Here is a 21,696-nt window from a genome sequence, read left to right as displayed (position 1 = left end):
ACGTCTGCGTGTCCGATTGTCTGCTCGTTTGATTGTCTGTGTGTCTAATTGTCTGCGTGTCTGATTGACTGCATGTCTGAATGTCTGTGTGTCTGATTGTCTACTTGTCTGATTGTCTGCGCGTCTGATTGTCAGCGTGTCTGATTTTCTGATGTCTGATTGTCTGCGCGTCTGATTGTCTGTGTGTCTGATTGTGTGCGCGTCTGATTGTGTGCGCGTCTGATTATCTGCGCGTCTGATTGTCTGCGCGTCTGATTGTCTGCGCGTCTGATTGTCTGCGTGTCTGATTGTCTGCGCGTCTGTATGTCTGATTGTCTGCGTGTCTGATTGGCTGATTGTCTGATTGTCTGCGTGTTTGATTTTCTGATTGTCTGCGTGTCATATTGTCTGCGTGTCTGATTGTCTGCGTGTCTGAATGTCTGCGTGTCTGATTGTCTGCGTGTCCGATTGTCTGCGTGTGTGATTGTCTGATTATATGCGTGTCTGATTGTCTGCGTGTCTGATTGTCTGCGTGTCTGATTGTCTGAGTGTCTGATTGTCTGCGTGTCTGATTGTCTGCGTGTCTGATTGTCTGCGTGTCTGATTGTCTGCGTGTCTGATTGTCTGCGTGTCTGATTGTCTGCGTGTCTTCTTGTCTTCTTGTCTGCGTGTCTGAATGTCTGCGTGTCTGATTGTCTGCTTGTCTGATTGTCTGCGTCTCTTTATCTCTGCATCTCTGATGATCTGCGTCTCTGATTGTCTGCGTGTCTGATTGTCTGCGTGTCTGCTTGTCTGCGTGTCTGCTTGTCTGCGTGTCTGCTTGTCTGCGTGTCTGATTGTCTGCGTGTCTGATTGTCTGCGTGTCTGCGGGTCTGATTGTCTGCGTGTCTCTGTATCTCTGCATCTCTGATGATCTGCGTCTCTGATTGTCTGCGTGTCTGATTGTCTGCGTGTCCGATTGTCTGCGTGTCTGCGTGTCTGATTGTCTGCGTGTCTGATTGTCTGCGTGTCCTTGATTGTCTGCGTGTCTGATTGTTTTCGTGGCTGGTTGTCTGCGTGTCTGATTGTCTGCGTGTCTGATTGTCTGCGTGTCCGATTGTCTGCGTGTCTGATTGTCTGATTGTATGCGTGTCTGCTTGTCTGCGTGTCTCATTGTCTGCGTGTGTGATTGCCTTCTTGTCTTCTTGTCTGATTTTCTGCGTGTCTGAATGTCTGCGTGTCTTATTTTCTGCGTGTCTGATTGTCTGCGTGTCTGATTGTCTGCCTGTCTCTGTATCTCTGCATCTCTGATGATCTTCGTCTCTGATTGTCTGCGTGTCTGATTGTCTGCGTGTCTGATTGTCTGCGTGTCTGATTGTCTGCGTGTCTGATTGCCTGCGTGTCTGATTGTCTGATTGTATGCGTGTCTGATTGTCTGCGTGTCTGATTGTCTGCGTGTCTGAGTGTCTTGTTGTCTGATTGTCTGATTGTCTGCGTGTCTGAATGTCTGCGTGTCTGATTTTCTGCGTGTCTGATTGTCTGCGTGTCTGATTGTCTGCGTGTCTCTGTATCTCTGCATCTCTGATGATCTGCGTCTCTGATTGTCTGCGTCTCTGATTGTCTGCGTGTCTGATTGTCTGCGTGTCTGACTGTCTGCGTGTCTGCATGTCTGATTGTCTGCGTGTCTGATTGTCTGCGTGTCTGATTGTTTGCGTGTCTGATTGTCTGCGTGTCTGATTGTCTGCGTGTATGATTGTCTGCGTGTATGATTGTCTGCGTGTCTGATTGTCTGCGTGTCTGATTGTCTGCGTGTCTGATTGTCTGCGTGTCTGATTGTCTGCGTGTCTGATTGTCTGCGTGTCTGATTGTCTGCGTGTCTGATTGTCTGCGTGTCTGATTGTCTGCGTGTCTGCGGGTCTGATTGTCTGCGGGTCTAAAACTCTGCGTCTCTGATACTCTGCGACTCTGATTGGCTGCGTGTCTGATTGTCTGCGTGTCTGAATGTCTGCGTGTCCGATTGTCTGATTGTCTGCGTGTCTGATTGTCTGATTGTCTGCGTGTCTGATTGTCTTGTTGTCTGATTGTCTGCGTTTCTGATTGTCTGCGTGTCTAATTGTCTGATAGTCTGAGTCTCTGATTGTCTGCGTGTCTGATTGTCTGCTCGTCTGATTGTCTGCGTGTCTGATTGTCTGCGTGTCTGATTGTTTGACCGACTTCGTATATAATTGTTTGACTGGAAGCGCGTATGAATGGCTGCATGTCTGATTATTTGATTGTTTGTGACGGCGTGTCTGACTGACTGCGTGTCTGCTTGTCTGATGGTCTGCGTGTATGAATGGATGAGTGTCTGATAGTCTGCGTGTCTGATTGTCTGCGTGTCTGATTGTCTGCGTGTCTGATTGTCTGCGTGTCCGATTGTCTGCGTGTCCGATTGTCTGCGTGTCCGATTGTCTGCGTGTCCGATTGTCTGCGCGTCTGATTGTCTGCACGTCTGATTGTCTGCGCGTCTGATTGTCTGACTGTCTAATTATCTGCGCGTCTGATTATCTGCGCGTCTGATTGGGTGCGCGTTTGATTGGCTGATTGTGAGATGGTCTGATTGTCTTATTGACTGTGCGTTTTATTGGCTGATTGTCCGATGGTCTGATTGTCTTATTGACTGTGCGTTTTATTGGCTGATTGTCTCATTGGCTGATTGTCTCATTGGCTGATTGGCTGAGCGTCTGATTGGCTGATTGTTTGATCGGCTGATTGTCTGATTGGCTGATCGTCTGGTTGTCTCATTGGCTGATTGTCTCATTGGTTGTTTGTCTCATCGGCTAATTGTTTCATTGGCTGATTGTCTCATTGTCTCCTAGGCTTATAGCTGATTGTCTCATTGTCTCATAGGCTTAGGCTCATTGACTGATTATCTGTGCGTCCCATCGTCTCATTGGCCGCGTGCCTGATTGTCTGCGTGTATCATTGTCTGCGTGTAAGATTCTGATTGATCATTTAAAACAGCTTATAAACAAGCTTATAAATTGCTACTTGTGAATAAGGTACGTAGGTGTGTTTATAGTGTTGCGTTGCGAATCAAGGTTCTAACTGCAAAAGGTTTACAAATCCATATACAGGCTAGACTGTCTAGGTACTGGGATGAGCACGAGACCGGAACAAGACCAACGGACAGACTGCTGAGAGCCGTTTTAAACTGTTGCGAACACCCAATGTGTAACCTATTTAGAAGGTATCAATGGAACTAACTCCTCGCCATGTCCTACGGGACGAAAAGAGGGCATGGGCAGGGCCTCGGGGGGCAGTTCCCCAGGCGCTCAACCATGTTTTTCTCTTTTTTTCTTTTGCCATTCAAAATCAAATATGTGAGAATGGAACTAACTATACACGTGTACAATTTGGCGGTAACATGGCGCAAAGTGCACATTTTCTATGGCGGAAAGTACCGATGGCGGAATAACACAGCCCCTGGTACAATACCGTTGGTTGAAAGAAACACCGCGGTAATCCTTTTACAGGAGTCCCAGTTGTTCATTAGTGCATATGGTGCATTGTCTGTTTTTTATATTTGTAATCGGTTCAGTTGAAATACTAACATTATTTATCAATTTACTTTGTTCCTCGCTTACTTGTCTCCTCACAACCTTAGCACCCTTCTACCGTGCCTATAATGTCCATGGTACCCCTTTAACACTGTGCGCCATCCATATATATATAAAGACACGGACGTTTTACGAATAACATTGATTTCTAATGGCTACCCAAGTACTCCATACAAATTTATAAACTTGATCAAAATGATATGGCGCCAACTCAATGTTATAGCTTATATGCAATTTGCTATAAGTTTACAAAGTGGCTTGATAAGTCATTCATAAGTCGTAATCACACGCTCAGCATAAACAGTTAACATTCTGCTCTGTTGGAATAAAGTGTTTTGAAGGGACACTCTAAAACGGTACGGTAGGTAATGTTAAAACATTGTAAACACTCGTTGTAAGGAAACATAATATGGTGCCTGTTCTATTGGTAACACTATAGAAATCAGTTTTAACGTTGCCATTGTGAATGGATTAAAAACAAACAAATAATCGCTTAACTTACTTTAATCATGCGAGTAAGATGTGTATAAACTATGTCGTTTGTTAGCTTTATCGCTTGAGAATATGCAAATATACAAGGCCAATATTGGGGTAGAGGCACCAACATGTTGGGCTGTGTCAAGAGTATCATTAAGAATTCAACGTTATACACTGCAGAGAAAAATATATATATCGAGATTGGTTCATCGTCTATTTTAGTAACGTTTGCTTGGGAAGTTGTGAATAAATGCTTTTAGTTCTGGGATTAGAGGAAACTGTCTAAGCTTTTGGCTATCTGTAGGCCTCGCTCGTATGCAGTGTCTTCCCCAGACATTTCAATCTTAGGAGGCACAGGGGGCGGGGGAGGGGGGGTTAGCACATCACTTAATTAGGGCACACAATGTTTATTTGTGAACGCCGTCCTGGGGAGGGGTCCAAGGGGGTGTCCCCTCCCCTTTGAGAATTATTTTATTAATTAAGGGTCCTTAGATGCAATCTGGTGCTAAATTTTGCAACTTGAAGTAACTTTATGTTCAAGAATGTTCGGGTTTAGTCTGTCCGATGATTTTAATTGTGGCGAATAAAGTTTTTGTTTGAGTATTTTTTTAACACTACAAATCGCATCTGGGGGTGGGGGCACGATTTTTGAGAGGGGACGTGCCCCTCCAGGCCACCCCTTAGCGACGCCACTGCTTGTATGTGAGACTTGCGATTTGCAATGCGGGCTGGGCCTACTTGGAATTGTTATAGAGGATTTGCTTCGAAGGTCAGTAAGAGAAATGTTTAGCGATTGTGTGTCGGCTTGAGCTTATGATTTCGATGTGATTGGTCTTGGCGTTTATAAATGAATCCGGTCGCTTATCGATTCATCATTATTACGATGTTGTGTGTGTATTTTATTTTCTCAGTCGATGTGAGGTTGCAATTTAGCTGTGAGGTATAAAGCGTGTGTATAAAAAAGATCTTGCTTCAGCGATATTTGTGTACTTCGCGAGCTTAGTAAGCATTAACATGAGAACCGCAACTGTATGTTTACGGTCAACGTTGCCAGTATTTCTGTTGTGTACTCCCACCCCCCCCCCCCCCAACCCAACCAACCAGCCCACGGACACCGACTGCCCGTCCAGCGGTTCGAAACCAGTAAGGAAAGTCGTCACTCCACTGTAGGCCCCGCCACTCGTATCGAACACTGCCAGTCTTACGCCGGCGACCCATTTTGCCTTACTCTAGAGGTCAATCGTGATGCTATATCTTGAACTATGATTGATGGTTCCTAGAACAGATATTAAATTCCGACACACATTTGGACAACATCTAGCAGTCCATTAATCATTTCTCTATAGCATATGTGGAGCAGGCAGGAACTCCCTGTTTGCTGAAGGGTTGATATAGGCTACCTTTCCCCTATCTCTTATCGCCGGCTTGAGTTGTTAACCTTTAGTTCCGCAGTGTCGATCTGTTGTCACTGAAATAAGTTATTCAAAGGTATACCGTTGAAAATATGAAAACCCAAATAAACCGATATGATATGATGATCCCGAAATAAACAACCAAAGTAGGCCTACTAATCAAAGGGTAAATAAATGTGACAAACAAAGAGACAACGAAACACACATTTGGACAAACAGCTGAACGTTTCTGGTTTTGGTTATGCATATTTTGCAGACAAAGTAGAGATGATCCTACCTAATCTTGATTCGCTTTAATCTGTCTTGATCTGTGCCGGTAGATACTAAACTACCTCAGTGCCTTATTCTTAGTATACAATGAGTTTGTAGGTGTATATCAAATATTCTGTTTTGATAACATATCCCCAATTACACTGGTGTACTTCCGCCTGAAAGGTTAACCCTTCAATTCGAGAAGTAATCCTAACTGGACCCAACATGAAGTGATTCTTTTGGCATGCTTCCTGACATAATGAATCATGTTGATGCTTCCGTGGAGTTGGCATGCATATGGGCCGCTTGTATAGTTCAATGTGTAAGTCAATGGAGAAATTAATTGTGGTACCACACATGTTGACTTGTTTTATGAGGATGTTTAAAGTCAAAGTCCACGTGAACACGGTCAATGTCTTTCGTAATTTGTGTATAGACTACTACATATTTTAACTGTATTCAGCACGCAGTTGAAGCCATATGAGTCGGGGTAGGCTTTGTAAACGCCTAAATACAAATTAGTGTAAGATTTGCATCCTATAGTTCAAAAATAAGTAACCCGGCTACTATAACGCAAGAACTGTATTATTAAAACCAATTTCTAAATCATTTCTAAATCAATTCATCGCTCAGTCTTTTTTCTCACGAAGATGTTATGTAGAATTTAATCATATGTAAAAAGCAATTTTGAAATATAAATAAGTTTATAATATACCTGTTATAATTAGTATTCACATATATAATTTTTCTTGCACCTGATATGCGTAATTTCCTAGTGTTATATTTAGGCTTTTGCAAACATTGAATGGCGGGGAAAAAATTCCCATTCTGTTATAATCTATTTACTTAATTATTGAAAAATTGTTTTTTTTTATATTCTACGCTCAATATTTCTAGAAATTTCATTCAAAGTTTGGAAACATATTGATGTGTTTGAAAATAAGGAGAGTAATTTGATATGTTCACCTTGTTAATGTTATATCATTTCGACCTTTCTTTTGACAGATTTTGGTTCAAGAAACGACCAATTTGGAGCATCTCATTCAAAATGAAATTTGACGAAGTTCTGGGACTGATCGGGGAGATGGGGCCCTACCAGATTCTCATCATGTCTCTTGTTGCCATGGCAATGATACCGGAAGCTATGCATTCGTTGATTGCTGTTTTTCTAACCGCTAATATGGATCACTGGTGTGCAGTACCGGAGTGGGCAAAATCGTTTGAAAACTGCACTTCTTTGCCAATACGGTCAACCGAATACCTTGAATGTATTCATCAGTATCGCGATGCATCGATTCCCGTCACACACGTAACTGCCGCTGGGAATCCGGTTTATTCCCAATGTCAAATATACGACACCGAATATCCGACTGACTTCTCTGATGAATTCTTTGCAGGTGATGCAGTAAATTCAACGAGAGGCTGTCCCAGTGGATGGATCTACGATCAGAGCCAATACAAGAGCACCATTGTCAATGACGTAAGAATGTTCAACTGGTTCTACTTTAGCCTGCATACCAGGCTGTTGTTAACTATCCGCTAATGCTGTAACAAAACATTACAGTCAGCAGTGCTATTCATTTTGTAGGCTACTATACGCCTATTTTGCTGCCCTTGTTTTTGCCAAGTTACCTATTCCGAAGAGCTAAAACTCATAATGCAGCTCTGCAAGCTAATCCAAATGCATAGGTGGGCGCTTTAAAAGCTACAGACATTGTATATTATCCTCAATCAATGGAAGGACCGTCCTACCGACATACCCGGCTCAGAACCGGTGCACCAATACCGTTAATCACATCGTGCAGGTTACCAATACAGGTTATCAGTATCATTAATCATATCCTGCAGGTTACTTGCAGATTACTAACATCGTTAATCATATTGTGCAGGTTACCATACAGGTTACCTGCATGCAGATTATCAGTATCATTAATCATATCCTGCAGGTTACCTGCAGATTACTACTATCGTTAATCATATTGTGCAGGTTACCAATACAGGTTACATGCAGGCAGGTTATCAGTATCATTAATCATATCCTGCAGGTTACCTGCAGATTACTAACATCGTTAATCATATTGTGCAGGTTACCAATACAGGTTACATGCACGTAGATTATCAGTATCATTAATCACATTGTGCAGGTTACCAATACAGGTTACCCTGCATGCAGAGTATCAGTATCATTAATCATATCCTGCAGGTTACCTGCAGATTACTACTATCGTTAATCATATTGTGCAGGTTACCAAAACAGGTTACATGCACGTAGATTATCAGTATCATTAATCACATTGTGCAGGTTACCAAAACAAGTTACCCTGCATGCAGATTATCAGTATCATTAATCATATCCTGCAGGTTACCTGCAGATTACTAACATCGTTAATCATATTGTGCAGGTTACCAATACAGGTTACCTGTATGCAGATTATCAGTATCATTAATCACATCATGCAGGTAACCTGCAGTTTACTCACATCAGTAATCATATTGTGCAGGCTACCAATACAGGTTACATGCATGTAGATTATCAGTATCATTAATCATATCCTGCAGGTTACTTGCAGAGTACTAACATTATTAATCACATCATGTAGGTTACCAATGAAGGTTCCATTAATTGTAGATAATTAACGTTATACTGGACATTGTGCCAGACTATATACATCTTGCATATAATTAAACCGCATCTAGTGCATAGCAGATACGCATTTGACTATATAGTAATTGCTTTGGCGGCTAACATTTCAAAAGTATCGTTTTCTTCGTTTCAGTTCGATATTGTGTGTGGTGATAAACATTTAGCATTTACTTCACAATCTATCTTTTATTTCGGATATCTGATCGGTTCTTGGGCGTCTGGATCTCTTGCAGATATGTGAGTTATGAGGCCATCATTCAATAAGCAACACCATTAATGTGTACAAGCAATTTATGTGTGGAACAACAACAGCAAAATCATCAAATTATGTTTAAAGTAACCTCTTGTTTTGAAACCGTTAAACCGCTATCGTATAACAATTATAACAAAAGAGGAACATACAGATAACGAAGAATAAGAATAAACATCGCATCCAAGAAAGACCAGTCCAAAAATGCAATGTCATCGGATAGGAGTTATCAAAAAAATGTAGAAAATATATACGGTCATCTCTATGTAGCAACTCTTGATATATATAGATAACCATTTTCAGGGGAAGGGGAAGGGGGGGGGTGGGAGGGGAATGAGAGGGTAGAGGTAGGGGAGGGAGGGATTGTGAAGGAATTGTCAACCCTCACATACTTCATGTTGCAGAAATATTGTGGAAGAATTATTCATGTGTAAATTGTTGTCTTTTCCACACAGTTGGGACAATGTTTCTATGTACACTGTATTGTCATTCCCCGCATCAGAGCCCTCTTAGTGTCAGTATATGAGCAGCATGAATATCATGTTTGTATCATATAAAGGTTAGGAACTGTTTGTATTTTAACAATACGAGTGCTTTGAAGCTTGATATTAGAGGACAGTTTATAGAGGTATTAGCATATTAGGAATTTGTCCCTATACTGGCTAGCCGCAACGTATATTTTCATCAAAACGTTGTTGTCGAATGAATAACAGAGAGCAAACACTTTCAGTATTAGACGTCCACCAGGCTGAACAAAACACTTTGTTTGGTTGACAGAAGATAACCACAAGAGCTATAGCTGTGTAATAACAAAAACAACAAAACAATTAAGCAAATAAACAAACAAAATAGAAACAGCAAAAGACAGAAGAATATAAAGAAATTTGATGGTTGATAATCAATCCACGTGGGAGGGTGCATCAGGTTAATATAGTAACTATAGACTCAAGTAGACGCTGAATACAAGTGTGCAGTATAGTAGAGAGAGGTTATACAGGTAAGTAGTGTCGTCGATAAGAAACGTTTGACTACCTGTAAATGTACACACGAATTAACTTATGTCTTTGGAGTATAAAGTCGGATTCCCTATACGTGTAATAACATGTATTATTCTCATCGTCTTTCTCTTTATGACTTTATGACTTTGCTTGTTTGCCGTTCTACAGAATTGGGCGATACTATACATTTTTTATAGCTGTAACCGTTGACCTTATCGCTGGCTTCGTTATGTCATTCGCTAACAGCTTTTGGATGTTCTGTCTATTCCGCTTTATTGTTGGAGTTGCCAACATATCGTTGTACATTATGGCATTTGTCATAGGTAAGATAACTTACGATTCAGCTGAAAAGCTTAGCACTGACGTTGATTACATCCCTAGTTTAAAATAATCAAGAAAGGGGGGACATCATTCTGCTCCTCACATAGTTGGCGGGGGGGGGGGGGGTGGTGGTGGAGGACAGCGGTCCTACTTAAGTCTATTATGAGCATTAATTAATTTTGCCCTGGTTAGTGTATACATATATATATGTGTGTGTGTGTTAATGAAATATAATGAATATATATATATATATATATATATATACATACACATATATATATATACATATATATACATATACATATACATATATATACATATATACATACATATATATATATATATATACATATATATATATATATATATATATATATATACATATATATATACATATATATATATATATATATATATATATATATATATATATATATATATATATATATATATATATATATATATATATATGCAATGGAGGTAAACGACAAAGGCAAATGAATATATATATATATATATATATATATAAATATATATATATATATATATATATATATATATATATATATATATATATATATATAAAATATATATATATATATATATATATATATATATATTATAAGAGAAAACCAGAGAAATAAGATATGACTCATAATTGACAAATAAGGAGTATTGTTTCAGGAAATATATATAAATATATTAGTTTTTGGTCAGCAAAACTTGGCAGTCGAATGTAAAGTCATTTCCAATATATTTGTATGTATGTATATGTGTGTGTGTAGGAGTTTTAGGTTGGTTAATTCGTCATGACATAATATTTCTAATGATTTAGTCTCTATTCTTACTCTAAATGATTTGCTTTTCTTCTTCGTTTGCAGCGACCGAGATTCTTGGGCCATCTAAAAGAGCTATCGGGGGTATATCTGCACCAACTTTCTTTAGTGTAGGGTACATGCTTTTGGCTCTTTTAGCGTTCCTTGTCCGAGACTGGCGATATTTACAACGTATTGCATCTGCATGTTTGTTACCATTATATTTGCTCATTCCGTAAGTAAATGCGTGAAATGCGTAAAAAACTCTTACGTGGAAATCTCCCAGTTGGGGATGTTTTCTTCGATAAACTGTTCTGAATGCTTCAAGCACTTATGCTGACAGTATGAGCAGTATGGATATCATGTCTCTATAAGAAATAGGTTAGGAACTGTTCATACTGTCATTACGAGCGCCTTATAGCATGATATATGAGAGGACAATATAGAGTGGTGTTCCGTTAGAAAATTCTCTAGATAATATAATATCATGTTAAGAATATTTAATATTAACACTGGAGAAATTGCCGGTCACAATTAACTGGCTGATTGGAACTCAGATGTCTCTTGAACAATTCATCTAATATCTTATTCACAGAAGTATAAGCTATTGCTGTGTATACGTCCACTGCAATAAACCTATACCATTATTATTGTTATAGTCCCTAATCCAGTCTATGATATAGGGGCGTCGAGGGCCTGGTCAGGCCCCGAAAACAACGATCATATCATATCACATGTGCCCCTTTGAAAGTCGCCAATTTCCTTAAGTACTGTACGAAATTGAGATTACTATTCTTCATCTCAAACTTGCCCGCGCCCCTAATTGGGCCCATGCCCGGGGATTTCTCTCTCGTCAGGCATGTACAGTATTGGCGAATCAAAGCGTTAAACTATGAACTGTTTACACTCAACACAATCTTTCACTATTAGTGCTTGAATAGTGCATATTGTCAACTAACACGGTACACCTATAAAGTATATATAGGTAAAGAGGAGTGGCACCATTCTGCCTTTACGTTCATGTCTTGCTACAAAGCACTCGTACTGACAGTGTGATAAGTATCAATAGACCTATAATGTTTTTATCAGCTAAAGGTTAAGATCTATGCGTCCTGTCTGTACGAGCGATTGGTATCATGATATGAGAGGACAGCATATTGTGGTAATAACATAACAAAAAGTTGCTGGGTACGTACACCTAGTTCATACCTTTTCGGCAAGCTTAGAAGCGATTAGACATGTAAGTTATAACGTATAGTGGAATCGTCAAAGGCAGCTTTTTTAGTTTTGCTCATTTCATTTTCTAAATCCCCAACCCATGTAGACCTACATTTCAGATTGAATTTCGGATCCAGTAAATTAAGTGGCCAGCTATAGTCCAGCGCACTATAATGTATATGGTGTGCCTGACAACACGTGCAGTAACAAGAGGATGTATGTGGATGTAAACATGTGCCGTCCCTATAGGTTATTGCCTTCCTGTTGCACACATGTCCGTTAGGAAAGTGCCGGCTTGCAAACGTCTTGCAAACGTACGTGCACGTAGCCAAGAGGGAGGGGGGGAGGGGGAGGGGGGAGGGGCGAAGGGCGACCGCCCCCCCCCCCCCCCTTTTAGCATATTTTTTGTATCGCTTTTTATGATATCGCTAGTAATTTCAAAATAGAAAATGCTTAGATGCAACTTGTAAGGCCTGGGGAGTGCCATTTCCAGCGATCTGGGAGGCATTTTCGGCCAAAATTTTCTTGTACGCTTCGCGCCAATTCATGGTGGCGCTACGCTTAGAAGGTTTCCAATGCCGAATCTACGGCTCTGATAATTTGCCTACAGGTTCGCCCCTCCCTTGGCAAATTCCTCGCTTCGTAATATCATATTATGATATTCAATGTATGGTAATTACATTCATGTGTCTATATTATGTTTTACCCATAAAGAACAAGATGATACACGCAAACAGACAAACAAAGAGTCCAACGAACTAACACACACACAGAAACAAACATAGGCCTATATACAAACGTCGCTCAGACATGGTATTGGGGATGCCAATAGTGTGTTGTGAAAGTGTCATTATGGTTCTGCAACCACCAGACCAAAAAAAGACCACACGAAAATGAACCATTGTTTTACGAACGAAGTCCAAAAATATCGAATGAAATAAATACCCCCTCTAATCTTGGTTCTCTTTAGAATTCTTCCTGAGTCAGCGAGATGGCTAATGGCACATCAAAAGTTCGATAAGGCAGAAGAAATTATCAAGAAAATAGCAAAACATAACAAAACAGAGGATAAACTTCCAGAAGGTCTAACCGAATCTTTGATGAAGGAACACGAGGTATGGCATTTGATAAATAGCTGTATAGATCTGTATATCATCCATATTTCAAATTTAGATCATTTCTTAATTGGTAAATGATTGACAAAGAACGTTATTGGAAATCTGTTAGAATATACAACACCATATGAATGAAACCTAATGAACATCCGATGATCTCATATGCGCATGCGTAAACTGCAAGCTTTAATTATGAAATATTGGAATGAATATATTTCAGTAAACCCAGATTCATTCATATAGTTGGAGAAGCGAAGTTTTGATATAGAGTCAACATCTTTAATCGTCGATAAGGAGCAATTAAGGAGCAAACTCCTCGCAACTGTTCACATTGTCATTACAATTGCTCTTCGAATTGTTACATGAAGGTGAGGTATATAAGAAATGGCTTTCCTGGTTGCAAATTCCTCTTGTAGAAGAGGAGGGGGACAGGTCGGGTCATGCGATGGGGATATGCGTGGGGTAGAGTTTTTGTTTTGCTTAAAATGTCAACTTGATGTTCTATGTCTATAATGTCCAACATTATACTTTAGATAACGTTAGGGATCGATTTAGCCATTTATGTATGCATAAATATTAGATGTATGTTAGATCTAGATAATCTTAGAAATAAAAAAAAAAATACTTTGGAGCTGTTACATCTCAATGACGGATATAACGGAGATTCACGCAGATATAAGTATACGAGTTGTTTAGTTGGTATAGCCATGTTTATTTGCTCTCCGTCAGCAACTGCCGAGGGGCGTTATGTCTACAATAATATAGTCGAAGAAGGTACAAATTATGTTTGATGATAAGAAGTTAGCAGTCCATATACACTAGAGGATCTATTTCCTTCCTTATGATATCATTTAGGAAAAAAACAAGGAAAAAACTTACACCAGTTTGGACATTCTACGACAACCAAGACTCCGAATTGCAGCATTTATTCTTTTCTTTGTCTGGTGAGTTTATCATTGGATACTAAGCCTTGCACGAGAGCACGTTCCGTGTTGATATTGTTTGGCTATATGCTCTCTATTCATTCATTAAATTTATTAAATGCACTATACATCAAGGTAAGCTGGATTGGATTTAGAGTATATATGACCTTAAAATTATCGAATAATCTCTAACTATAATGTAGTTTCTTCACATTCTCACTTCCAAGTGAACAATGGCCGCCATATTTTACTCTTTTTAGACGGCAAAAGGGGGTTCAAAGATCAAAAGTTCAAATCTATCATTAGCAACCAGTACAGTCTACCAACCAAACAATGCACTTGTAGAATAAAAGAACAATGCCCCAAGTTAATGGGAAATGCAGGGAGGAGGGAGTTGTGTATATTGGGCAAGTATCACAACAAAAGACAGCGGTGACACACAAAACGTAGGTTTGACTTTGTGCAACTGAATTTAAGACACTATACAACAACTATAAAGACTCAAATACTCACCAACACAAAGGAAACGAGACTGAACTTAGCAAGGTCACTCAAGGACAGAAAGACTAACTTTGATATTAAATGGAAAATATTGAAACACGGCCAACCATACAGCAACACCACAAGACGTGGCAATCTATGCTCACAGGATTTTTTCCCCTTATCTATAGACCCATCAAAGCAACGCTAAACAAACACTCTGAATTGATGTCAAATAGCAGGCATTCAAGAAAATACTTCTGCTGCATACCAAACGCACAAACAAAAAATTCAAATAACACAATTTAAAACAGTCGCATATTAGCACATGACGAGTGAGAAATCACGAAACAAGCTTGTCGTCCCCTATATATTTCAAACAATGCGTCGTTAGTTTGATTCTATTCAAATTATATATATATATATATATATATATTATATAAAACGGGATGAAATATGCATGATATGCATAACAACTACCTATACAGACTAACGTAGGTACATATAGTATAAGGTTTTTTCCTTGGCTTAGTCTTTTATTTATTCACCTAACTGAGCCCTATATCAAACCAATGAGTAACTGGCAGATTGAAAATCAATGAACCAACATGATCTGTTTTTCGAAACTTCACAGGCCTGTCTCTAGTCTTGTATATTTCGGTTTATCTCTCAACACGGCTAAGTTCGGTTCCAATGATTACGTCACGTTTTTCTTGACCGGTGCTGTGGAAATTCCTGCCAATCTGTTGATTATCCCGCTGATTGGTTCACCACTAGGTAGAAAGTTTACGATTTCCGGGGCTATGTACATCGGAAGCATTGCTTGCTTGACCACAATTTTAAGTGAGTAATACATGTATATATATATATATATATATATATATATATATATATATATATATACATACATATATATATATATATAATATATATATACATACATACATATATATATAAGTTAATAGTTGGTTGGTTGGCGTCTATCTTGGCGCAGTGTGCTCTATGTCCGGTAGACAGCGAAATATATGTTGAGACTAGTTGAGACTAGTGGAACACTAGTAGTTGTAACTCAGAGTTTCACGCGTTGAGCGATCATCAGACAACTCATATATATATATATATATATATATATATCCCCCAAATATCGGTAATTTCTTCTTTCTTCGCAACCCGAAAAACGTACGCGAACCTCACTTTGAATACCAGTCCTTCTAGATCATGTATAGTAACTTTTGCTTTTCGAAGAGACTCGAGATACATTACTGCACGTAACACCACATGGTCAAAGTCTTAATGGCAGCTGTTCTGGGGTTTGTGAGTCCTTCAAAGTTTTATAGTTTTCTCTTTTGGATGACCTTAATAAGTAAGATCGCCCTATATCTCCGCTTACAGCTTCTGGTGCTATTAAAACGACCGCAGCAATGATCGGTAAATTCTTCATCACGATATCGTTTTCGACTTTGTACATTATGTCAGCGGAGATATTCCCAACTACTGTGAGGTATGTATGCAGATTTAAGAACAATAAACCAAACTGAAAGTGATACACTCTGTGCCTTAGTTGGTTGCTGTACAAATTTCCTGAATATCTAATGGATGTTTGGGTCAAAATCACTGTTTATCCTCGTATACGAAGTTTATACATCGAAGATGTGAATTTCTAATGAAAGTTTATTAATATTTTATGAATGCATGTTAAAAACAACCGATTAAAATGACATATAAAATATAAATAAATGAAGTCATTGTACCGTAAAGCATTTGAGTTGTAAATGTGTCTTTATAATTGTTAAATAATAAATACCTTATACAGAGATGAAACATATTTCTGCAAGAACCGTTGCAGTTTGATGAAATTACAAATATAGAGAAAGTTGACCCGTTGAGTACTATGCCAAATTCGAATCGTATTACATTTCAAGGATAAATAAAAGTGAAGATTATTCTCAGAAATATAAGCTTGTAAATAACGACGCCATTACAGACCACCTTTATCCTTTCCAGGTCATTTCAGGAAGGAATGAGTTAGTCGAGATAAAAAAAAGTATTGAACCATAAATTGCTGGTGAATGCGACTAACAACGTGGAATATTTTGTATAAGTGTTACTTGGTCTATACCATCAGAATATCTCTTGATGGTGTCCCTGAAAAGCATAAATTTGCATGTTTGTGAAATGTTTCACAATGCGCTGAAATACTGTACTCTTTACTGTGTGAATCGCCTGAGCGCTGTATTATTGATACCAGGAGATATCCTGGTAGACCCCGATCCTTATTAAGATTACGAAGGGTGATTTGTTGCATTAGTGTCGTGGATGTTTTAGTGACTGGAGGACTTTCGTCGCCCTTTCAAACCGAATATCTGCACTTAACCTGTATACCAAACTTTTAATGTATGAAATAATAAAAAAAGCCAACCAAAACCCATTTTTCATACAAGCGGGAAAGTAACATAGATTTTGAAGTATAGGCTATGTTAGTTAATAAATTTCATGAATTGTATAAGCTGAGAGTATTGTCTTAGTGGCGCCAGAAAGTTTAAAATAGTAACGGACAGAAAATCGGTGAGGTTTTGTGGATCTTCCCCAAAATAATGTTAGTTTTGTGAATACTACGGAAGGCGAGATCGGTCATTGAATGAGAATTGTGATTATTTGATCCCTAAATTTCTACGTTTTCATTGGTATTCGACTATACTTGCAGCGTTTCATCGAACTTTTTTCACGTCAAAAGTTTTGTGATTAATAAAATTACATAAATATGATCATTTCATCTTTTCTGCTAATACAAATAATCCAGCTGAAAAAAAGATTGAGCACTGCCATGGGATACGTCGCTTGCTGAAAAAAAATAAAAATAAATCAATGCCTACGCCTGTGAGCATAATTACAAACTGAATGATGATTGTATAATGTCTGGCGCGAAGAACTGCTTCACAGAAGGACCAATGTCGATGAACATTTATTTAGTAAAATTTATCAATGAGTTGAATTTGATGAAAAATATCATTTTCATAGATGAAAACAAAACAGCCTCTTCATCATGTACCTTTAACGATTTCGCAACATTGTGTTATTCTTAACTTTTTAAGACGGGTCACGTAATATATGTCAAACTTTTACGATGTCTCTCGTAGTTGTTACGTCACAGTGACGTAGGAAGCGATTAAAGGATAGACATATTTTTTTTAAATGATTATTTCACTACAGGAGTATTGGCGTAGGAATGTGTTCCACTTCCAGTAGAGTTGGTAGCATCTTAGCCCCGATCGTGCTCATAATGGCAGACCTATGGGAACCTCTACCGTTGGTCGTGTTTGCTGTTCTGGAAGTTATAGCAGCTACTTGCTTGTTATTATTGCCAGAAACTCGTGGTAAAATTCTCACGGCGACACTGGCGGAGAGCGAAAACTTCCTACGGTAAGTTCCAGTTCATACCCAAACAAGTTGGACTTAAAATTTGGAAAAGTTCTTTTTCCTTTTCAAATCTATTGGTGGCAGGAAGATTGACGTTTATCATTTATGGTGAATTTAATTAATTTATTTCATATTTCGGTAATTTTAAAAATAATTACTTTATATCATATCATATGCGCATAATAATAATAATAATAACGACGATAAAGACTATGTCGACAAAATGGCGTTTTTGTATTGTTATCCTATTCATCATTGCCGTCACCATATGTATTCACATTTTGCGGTAAAACAACTGGTTTGTGAATATTTCGCAAATACTTTTCTTTTTCATTCTCAGAAGCTCACGTATAGGAAGATGTGGAAAAGGTAGCAAGGGTGATATTCAGTTGAAAGATGAAACGGTGGAGTAGAACTCAAACCCCATTGGATGCCTTCATGAAACCGTATACTTTCTAATTCAATACCCCAGTTCGAGTCACTCCAAGATTAATGTATGTCGTCCAGTTACAGAGTTGTTGACAATTGACAATTAATAATCATGGACGTTAAAATATGAATCTAAGAGACTGACTTCGGTCAGCTTGCGGCTTTGATAAGCCATTGAGGCTTCTTCGCGAGTTCTTCGGGAATTCTGTAACACAGTCTTAGTGGGCGCAAATTACTCTTCGATCAAGTTCTCGGTCTTTGCTTCACCGAGAACCGTCATTTCATGAGCTGTGTAATGTCATAAAATAGTCAAACGTTACCTCTGTTGTTCAAATGTTTCCACCACATGTACTTTTCATTTGAGCAATATCAAACTTTTTTTTAAAACGCAAAGATCAACAGTTTTGGACAATGTCTTGCTAAATGCTATACCGGTACCTCAGGTTTGCATTTTGGCACTTCCCTCACATGAATTCACCATGAAGAAACGACATTTAAAAAAATAATGTAAATACACATTATTTGTCTACCACTATAGCATAGATGAAATAGCGTGCGTTATGCAAAGAGAATGATATGACCTTTCATATGAAACACGATTCACAAATGCAGTTTGGACAATTTTGTCTAGACTGTACTGTCATGTCCCACTTCACAGAGCACTCCAACTGTCAGTATGAACAGTGTGAGCAAAGGTTAGGAACTGTTAGTACTGTCAATACAAGTGCTTTGAAGCATGATATGGGATGACAGTTTAGAGAGGCATTAGCTTTAGGATATTGTCCCAACTGGCTAGTGCACGATTCATATATGGACTGAATGAACAACACGAAGAGACGACATTGCACCTTACTGTCACAGTTTAGGATTGAACGTGAGTGTATAGTCCCTTATCCAGAAGAAGATGCATTCAAATGAACCCACACTTACGTCATATGTTATTAATGTGCAACTATATATGAACGCCTAAGAATCGTATTTTAGTGAATATTTATGGTGACTGAGTAAAAAGATCGAACGTTGTAGCCTATAAATGTTCAATATTAAGTCATATAAAGTGACAAATGATAACTATTATAAGATAAAGTAGGATCATGTGGAAACGTATTGATGGAACATTCCAATGTCACTCTGTGTATTTTTGATGAACTTTGACAGCCTAAAAGAAGCTAATACTCGCTAAACTATAGCCCATGTTAAACGTGTACGTGATAAAGCTACTGAAAACTATTGCGTATGCACGTATATATAGATGACCTTTGCTATGAGTCTTGGGGTAGGGACGGGGGAAGCTGATCGGAGAGAGGACCCTTCATTACGAAAAAGTAGTAATATGAATATTGATTATGTCTTTAACAAGATTGCGCGTAATAAATATTCATTAGAAAGTAAAATGCATGACTTCAAATATGTACGACAATTTACGATAACAATTCAATTTGCTTAAGAAAACTTTGTAATTTGTCGGGCAAGAACTCTTGTCTGTATACTCATCCTTTTAACCTTTGTTTCTTTTAAATGTGGTTTTTAATAACGATTATTGAATAGTACAATTTGTTTTTTAAGAGATTCCATTTGTAAGCTTTTCGTCATTTTCTATGAAGCATTTTGCCATTTCTATAATATGGATTGACCTGTTTATTTTTTCACTGATTGTAGTGTTTCTTTATTTTAATTCGAGCCTGAAATAAACCTTGTTTTGCAACGTGTTTGTTACGTAACAGAACCAAAAGAACATTTCCAGATTGATTATATTAACTCATGGACACACGGTAAACTGTGAGTACAATATCACAAGAACCGGAGAAAAAGGTAGATAGATATATACGGAATTGTTAAAGCTTCACACATTGCAGTCTACACCAGTGGGTCGTATTCATGGGGCATGGGGGGCCGGGTTATTCCAAATTGCCTTAAATTTAGGAACACATGCTACATAATTAATGCTGTACTGCCCGGCAATTTAGCTAATAAAAAAAATGATGCATAATTATAATTCCTCTTACACAAGCACAAATCCCCTCCCCCATCAGCAAACATTTATGCCCCAAAGATAATAAAGTGTTAACATTATAAAGTGTGGTGTAAGCTTTTCAAAATTTCAATTCTATAGTAATCACTTGACTATCTAGCATTTACTCTATGGTAACAGATTTCGACAAATTCAACATAAACGGCAATTGTAAGCAAATGAAATGTGAATGGAATCGAACGCGTAGTACCTTTAAGAAGAAGAACTAAGTATATGCGCAAGTTGGTTGCCTTCCTTTCATATATCCAACATTAGAATGAATATTGATATTGAAAGCCATTTTAACGTATAGAATTTTCAGTGTGAGTTATGGAGCACTCATAGCGAAAATCTCCGATCCTACACATCTGAACACTATACAAAAATATGACAGGAGATGGATTTTTTCATCCTTGTCGTAAACATCAACCACCAGCTTTAGCTATAAAGATGGCAGGCAATTCAATACCAGTCTAACTATATAATGGGTTTCGAGTTCATTACGTGTTGGCCATAAGCTGGGCCAAGTCAGTGGCGTTGCCAGCATTCTATTGTTAGGGGGGCAAGATTTTTCTTAAGGGGGCAACCGCGTGATTGTTGATGGTAGGAATTACCAAGAAATATATGTAATTATGGGCACTTTGTCTGCACAAAGTGGCATCATTGGTCGCTGAAAATGCACATGGGTTGCTAGCGCTAGTTTGTAATGGTTATACAACCGGCAAAATTATCGGCGCTTATTCTTTAGGACGACAATGATCAACGGTCTCCGTATGTGGGTATGATGAAGGCCTAAAATGTGTAATATCTCGGTCTGATTACCAAGTTCTGACCTTATAATATGAACATGAGACCTGAGGTATGAATACTTGTGATTAGAAAAATGTAAAAAGAAGTATTTTGAATACATCACTGGATTTCATTGGGGGGGGGGGGCAAGAATGTAGCACAAAGCAGATTGGGGGGGGGGGGGCGTTGCCCCCTGGCCCCCCTCTGGCTACGCCACTGGGCCAAGTTACATACCAGTAGCAGCATCTACATTCATTGTTCATTGAGACTGTAAGCCTATTGACTTGCAGCTGTAATACAATTACAGACAGAGCTTTGTAACATTCTGTCAAATACGAAGGTTAGATCTTTAAAGTTCGCAACAACAGGTCGACTGCACAGTTAGCAAAATTGAAAACATCCTATGCCAATTGATTAAAATGATAGACAGAGTGTTTCGCTGTTCAAATTAAACTATTGTGAAAGAAGTTATACAGGAATATCAGTGTTACGCCATTCTATGAATAACTAGAAAAGTCCTTAATCGTACAGCAGGCTATAAAGTTTGAACTATTAAATATTGAACGACAATAATGTCTCTCTTTTCTG

At 38.5% G+C, this 21,696-nt stretch overlaps 1 protein-coding gene across 4 annotated transcripts; it reads left to right on the top strand.

Annotated features, from left to right (window-relative positions):
* The first annotated feature begins 3,801 nt into the window (after window positions 1-3,801).
* LOC139962999 (organic cation transporter protein-like) lies at window positions 3,802-19,931 on the top strand. Of its 4 annotated transcripts, none has more exons than XM_071963445.1 (11): window positions 3,802-3,913; window positions 6,704-7,178; window positions 8,476-8,579; window positions 9,759-9,913; window positions 10,793-10,961; window positions 12,915-13,059; window positions 13,915-14,003; window positions 15,097-15,305; window positions 15,855-15,963; window positions 17,673-17,882; window positions 18,220-19,931. In XM_071963445.1, the coding sequence occupies exons 2-11, from the start codon at window positions 6,747-6,749 to the stop codon at window positions 18,290-18,292; spliced, it is 1,695 nt and encodes a 564-aa protein (XP_071819546.1). In that variant the 5' UTR covers window positions 3,802-3,913; window positions 6,704-6,746; the 3' UTR covers window positions 18,293-19,931. The 4 variants fall into 4 exon arrangements, with proteins under 4 accessions (XP_071819546.1, XP_071819548.1, XP_071819545.1 ...); XM_071963447.1 differs by having other exon boundaries at window positions 3,806-3,918; window positions 18,223-19,931; XM_071963444.1 differs by having other exon boundaries at window positions 3,806-3,918.
* The last annotated feature ends 1,765 nt before the right edge of the window (window positions 19,932-21,696 follow it).

This window comes from Apostichopus japonicus, chromosome 21 (assembly GCF_037975245.1).
Source record: "Apostichopus japonicus isolate 1M-3 chromosome 21, ASM3797524v1, whole genome shotgun sequence".
Taxonomy (NCBI): domain Eukaryota; kingdom Metazoa; phylum Echinodermata; class Holothuroidea; order Aspidochirotida; family Stichopodidae; genus Apostichopus; species Apostichopus japonicus.
The sequence above is the reverse complement of the archived record's forward strand: the minus strand, read 5'-3'. Positions and strand labels throughout refer to the sequence as shown.